Consider the following 5641-nt stretch of genomic DNA (forward strand, 5'->3'; position numbering starts at 1 on the left):
TTTAAAAAATGTTTGTCATTAACCCCTTAACACTTGCATTTATTTGGGGTGGGGGGGGGGGGGGGGGGAACAATACGATAAAGTAAACATAATTAAATGACAGATAAATAACTAACAATTAATAAATGAAGATAGACAATATATAAATAATACAAAATAAATACAGAAAAAATAATGTATAGAGTCAAATTATATCAAATAAATTAGCTTGATGAACATACATAAAATAAACAATGAACATACATAAAATAAACAAAAGCCAGAAGCAGTTTGTCACAACAGGCATCAAGGGGTTAACGCATAGTAGTAGAAGCTGTATTTTCCTATGCTATCAAACGCAACACGCAGGGTGGCTTGGAAACGCTTGCCGCAAACCTCAGACGTAGTGTCGTAAAGGCGATCTATGCGTTGGGAGAAGTGAAGTGTGTTATTTTTTTTAAGCTGTCTGTCTTTTACATGATGTGACTGTGGCATAAATTTAACCTGAAACGCTGCACTTTAACTTGAAAGGCCTCCCACTGACTTAACCAGGCCGGAAAATGAGCTGATATAGTGAAAAACAAGCTCCAAAATGGCAGCATACAACGCCGAAGGTAAGGAAACAGCCAAATTCCCACCAGACCAAAACTGTGACTTCTAACCAGACCTGCTTTTGTTGTTGTCGCTTCTTACTGTCAGCTTAACTAAAATATGAGCTCATAATGTCCTCTCTCCTCTTCAGTCGATGCAGGGCATTGTGTTGTGGTGGAGGTGAGCCCAGACATCCACATCTGTGGTTTCTGTAAACAGCAGTACAATAACTTTGAGGTTTTTCTCGCCCATAAACAAAACGGGTGTTCCCTTCCCACCTGTGACACACCGGGCACCCCCGTGACAACCTCCCTCACAGGTAAGGACCTTGTTTATGCTTCTAATGCAGATTATTTATTTGGAAATCAGCTGTCTGTCTCATGTTCTTGTCTCTGTAGATTCCAGCTCTGAGCTGGTTTTTGAGGAGACCTACCAGACCTGTGTGATGAGAGGCATCAAAAAGAGTCTGACCAAAGCACAGAAAACACCCTCCAAGAAGCTCAAACCTGCTCCGACGTCAAAGAAACACTCCTGCTGTTTTTCAGGTTGTACCGTGATTCCTTCATTCATCCATTTCATTCATTTACACTCCTCTACACAAGCCCGGAGCCACCGCTTATCTCCTCACAATTCTCCTCCCAGCAGCCATCAGTGTAATCTTCTAAAAGTGGTCTTGATCAAAAAGTCCTGCATCTTTCAGAGGGTCTTTTGAAGTTTTTCCAGTACTTCTACCTGACCATTTCAGAGGAATATGTTTTTCTTTGTTCAACCACTGAACTGTAAATCCTTAAGGCAAAAAAGGCTCCTTACTCAAGGGATGATCCAGAGTTGTGTCAACACGTAACAGACAACTTATCAAAGAAGCTGTTTAAACTGGATCATTAGGCTATTTGTTACAAAGATGTTTTTTTCCCATTATATAGTTTCGTCCTTGAAAAACAGCATAGATCAGACAGTTTTACAGACAGAAAATAGGATTTCAGCAGCAACAAGGTGATTCCTAAAAAGCTGTTAGATGGAAACTTATCTCATCATGATGGCAAAAACTGGACAAGTGGAGGACAAAGGAAGAGGAGTCAGGACTAAAAAGCTATCTACAGCAAATGAACAGGATCTGAAAGTGATGTCCTGAAGAAATAGGAACAAATCCAGCAAAGACCTGAACCAGGACCTGAGAGATACATCTGGACCATCATCTGATCCATCTACTGTTGGTGAAGCCTCATTGGAAATGGTCTCCATGGAAACATGGCTGTCAAGAAGCCGTATTTAAGAAAGGAAAACAGGGAGAAAAGGTTGAGGTATGTCACATGACACATAAACTGGACTGAAGGTCAGCGGCAACAAGTCTGATGGAGGAACGAATCCTCCCCAGAACCCCGACTTCAACATTATTGAAGCAGTGTGGGATCATCTGGACAGAGAACGGAACAAAAGGCAGAAACATCCAAAGAAGAGCTTTAGAAATTCCTTCACGAAGCCTGGATAACTATTCCTGAAGACTATGTTGATGCCTATTAACCCTTAAAACTCCGCTCGATCTCTGGCGCAATTTCCGTAAAATGTGGTGTTTATTCAGAGACTGTCCTTTCGCTGGTTGCGTACTAGCTCCACACTGCCTCCCCAATTTCTGGTTGTATTGCTCTTTCTTCTCCATCAAGCATCAAGCTCCCCGAAAATGGACCAAATTTCTCGCATAACCAACACAAAAGATGGACAAAATTGTCCGTCAGTCTGTGCATCCGTCTTCTGCGTCAAGCGGGCCTTTAGTATTAAGTTCTTGATCGTTGTTCTGTTCGGCTTTTATGCTCTTATATCTATTAATATGTTCATTTTACATCATTTTAGCCTCAAAACCGGACAGCTGAGACTGTCCTGAAAACATCCTGTCTGGATGTTGACTGGGGTTAAAAGGCTTGAGCTTCTACATGCTGTTTTACATAAAAAATGGCTTGTGTTTAGGGTTAAAATTCAAATAAAAGTATTACTGAAAGACATACCACTGAGGGAAACTAATGACTAAACGTTGGTATCAATCTTAAATGTCTGTTAGTTTTTACCAGTCCAAATTTGCCAAAGAGGAGCTTTGGAAAGTCTTCCAACAAGCCTGGAAAACTATTCCTGAAGACTGCTTAAAGAAAGAGACAGTTCAGACTGTGTTGAAAAATAAATATTCATTCTCAGGTTCCTTAAAATGGACTCACTCTGGTTCTGACAGGATTTAAATCACTGCAGTAGTTTGCTGTTTCCTTGATGGTACATCGAGAAATGAGGGGTGGTTAAAGACTTTTGCAGAGTAGTGTATTTTTTATTTATTTATTTATTTTAATAAAGGCGGCTCTCCAAAAACATAAAAATGTTTTTTCTTCATCTACAGGTTGCACTTTTAAAACCCAGTATGGCCAAAAAGACATGGAGCGGCATCTGAAAACACACACCGGTATGGTGACACCTCTTACATGTGAACAGACTGCGGGCATCTCCTCTTCCCACCCGCCATCCTTCAGCTGTTAACAGAGTTTTTTTCACCAGGTGAAAAGCCGTTTGAATGTGAGCTGTGCCACAAGCGCTTCAGTCGGCGGGACAAGCTCAACATGCACAGCCGCTCGCACACCGGCGAGAGGCCGCACAAATGTAAACACTGTCCGTACGCGGCGGCAGACAGCAGCAGCCTGAAGAAGCACCTCAGAATCCACTACGACGAGCGGCCGTTCAAATGCCAGATCTGTCCATACGCCAGCCGCAACTCCAGCCAGCTCACCGTGCACCTCCGCTCCCACACCGGTAACTCAGATCCAGACCTCTCCCCGGCTGTGGGAATGTCTGCTTTTCTTAACTTGTTTGTGTTTGTTTTCTAAGGCGATGCACCTTTCCAGTGCCAACAATGTGATGCAAAGTTCAAGATCAACTCGGACCTGAAGCGGCACGTCAGGATCCACTCCGGGGAAAAGCCTTACAAATGTGACTTCTGTGAGTACCGCTGCGCCATGAAAGGCAACCTGAAGTCTCACGTTCAGATCAAACACAGCATGGAGAACTCCTTTCAGTGTCTGCAGTGTGACTTCAAATGTGCCAGTAAGACCGCCCTGCGCCAGCACGCCAGACAGCATCAGCCCACCCAGCCCATCCAGTGCTCCAAGTGTACTTACTCCTGCTCCAGCAAGGGGGCGCTCAAAGTCCACGAGCGGATCCACTCTGAGGAGCGGCCCTTTAAATGTGACTTCTGCACTTTTGCCTCCAAGCAGCTCAGCAACCTCATCATCCACAAGAAGAAGTGTCACTCAGATCAGCCGGAGAGGGGCGGCGGGGGGAAGGCGGGCCGAGGGGGAGGGAAGAGTTCTGCCACCGACCCTCCAAAACCACTCGGCTCTCGGTACCGAGCCAAGCTGGATGCAGCTCGGGCCTTCTGCTGCGACTCTTGCGACGCTTCGTTTGTGAGGGAGGACTCTCTGCGCAGCCACAAGAAGCAGCACCGAGAAGCTGAGAAGACCATGCAGCTGTCGGCTGATCCGGGCAGCCTAGAAGTTCCCGTCCCTTCTGGCTCGGTGCCGCCTTACAGCAACGCACAGCTCAAAATCATCCTCCCTCACAATTTGGGTCATCAGAACCCCCTGATCCCGGTGACTGGGGACAGACAGAGCAAGAGCAACATGGTGCTGCTTAGTCCAGAACACCAGGACATGGTGGTCAGCTCTATGATCCAACAGGTCAACCTGCTGGCACCGATACAGTCCTTGGGCTCATCCCAGACTGCAGGGGCCACCGTGGAACCCCAGACGGTCCTCCTGACCCAGCTCAGCTCAGAGGACTCAAGCGGGCCCCTCCACCAGGCCCTCCTGCAGACGGCCATCAGCGCTCCGGACTCCGGCAGCACCCAGACGTTGATCACCGCCTGCTCCGAGCTGGAGGGCTTTAATACCTTAATCCAGGAGGGTGGCACTGAAGTGACCGTAGTCACAGTCGGGACCACAGCTCCACCGGATGTGGGCTTGACTGAGCCGGTGGGGTCTTTGAAGGTGGAGGAGAGCGCCTTACCCTGTCAGGAAAGCACGTTACTGGTTCCGGACGTCAGCCTGGGCAGCCAGAACGTGGTGATCCACGGAGTTCCACTGATCGTATCCGCTCAGCCTCAGCAGAGCTCTCCACACACAGACTTACACACCCTGCAGTGACACGAGTGTTTGACTTTCACGGCATTATAAGCTATTTCTTTACCACTGAAATTACAATGCTGTCTACATGACGACTTATGCTACGTTTACGCTGCAGGCAACAGACTCAAATCTGACGGTTTCATCCATATCTGATCTGTCTGAATGAAATAAAAAATACTTTATTAATCCCAGAGGGAAATTGCAATGTTGTAGTTTTTGTTGTTTTTCAATAAAAACAATAGTAATTGATTAAAAGATGAAGAAGATCTTGCTTTGTCCTGGAGGATGATGACTGTTGGCAGGAAAGACCTTCTTTATCTTTCTGTCCTGCATTAAACTTGACGAAGCCTCACACTGAACACTGTTGTTTCCTCACTGTGTTGTGTAGAGTAGTGGTTCCCAACCTGGGGTCTGGGACCCCCCATGGGGGTTCCCAAAGAGCACAGGGGGTCCCTGAGGCTTTGAATATTAGAGCCATTGTGATTAATGTCCAGAAATTGTCCCTATTTTAATGAATAAAAGTAAGGCTGTATGTTGTTAATTTAGCTTTGGCTTTATTAAAGGACAGGACTCAACCAGAATATTATTTATAAACATTATTTATGGTGAGAAAATGACTTTTGTAAGCCTAAAACCAAGCATGGTTTCAGCACAGGGTGTAGCAGGGGGTCCATGGCATTTTAGTATATGCATGAAGGGGGACCCTGAGTAAAAAAGTTTGGGAAGTACTGGTGTAGAGGAATCATCCATCATGTTCAGCAGCTTGTGCAGCATTTTTTTTCTGGACGCTCAGCTCCAGCGGTTCCAGAGTTATCCCTCAGCACAGTACCAGAACGTCTTTGTTCAGTCTCTGGTTCTGGTCCTGCTGCACCAGCAGATGCTGCAGGGCTGATTGACCTTTCCACAACAGACTTATA

General features: G+C 45.9%; 1 protein-coding gene across 1 annotated transcript; it reads left to right on the top strand.

The window, feature by feature from the left end:
• The first annotated feature begins 343 nt into the window (after nucleotides 1–343).
• Nucleotides 344–4915, top strand: zfp64 (zinc finger protein 64 homolog (mouse)). The gene is made up of 7 exons (XM_042005051.1): nucleotides 344–422; nucleotides 511–593; nucleotides 722–889; nucleotides 969–1115; nucleotides 2948–3010; nucleotides 3103–3354; nucleotides 3430–4915. The coding sequence occupies exons 2-7, from the start codon at nucleotides 572–574 to the stop codon at nucleotides 4740–4742; spliced, it is 1965 nt and encodes a 654-aa protein (XP_041860985.1). The 5' UTR covers nucleotides 344–422; nucleotides 511–571; the 3' UTR covers nucleotides 4743–4915.
• Nucleotides 4916–5641: the final 726 nt, after the last annotated feature.

This window comes from Melanotaenia boesemani, chromosome 13 (assembly GCF_017639745.1).
Source record: "Melanotaenia boesemani isolate fMelBoe1 chromosome 13, fMelBoe1.pri, whole genome shotgun sequence".
NCBI classification, from domain to species: Eukaryota; Metazoa; Chordata; class Actinopteri; order Atheriniformes; family Melanotaeniidae; genus Melanotaenia; species Melanotaenia boesemani.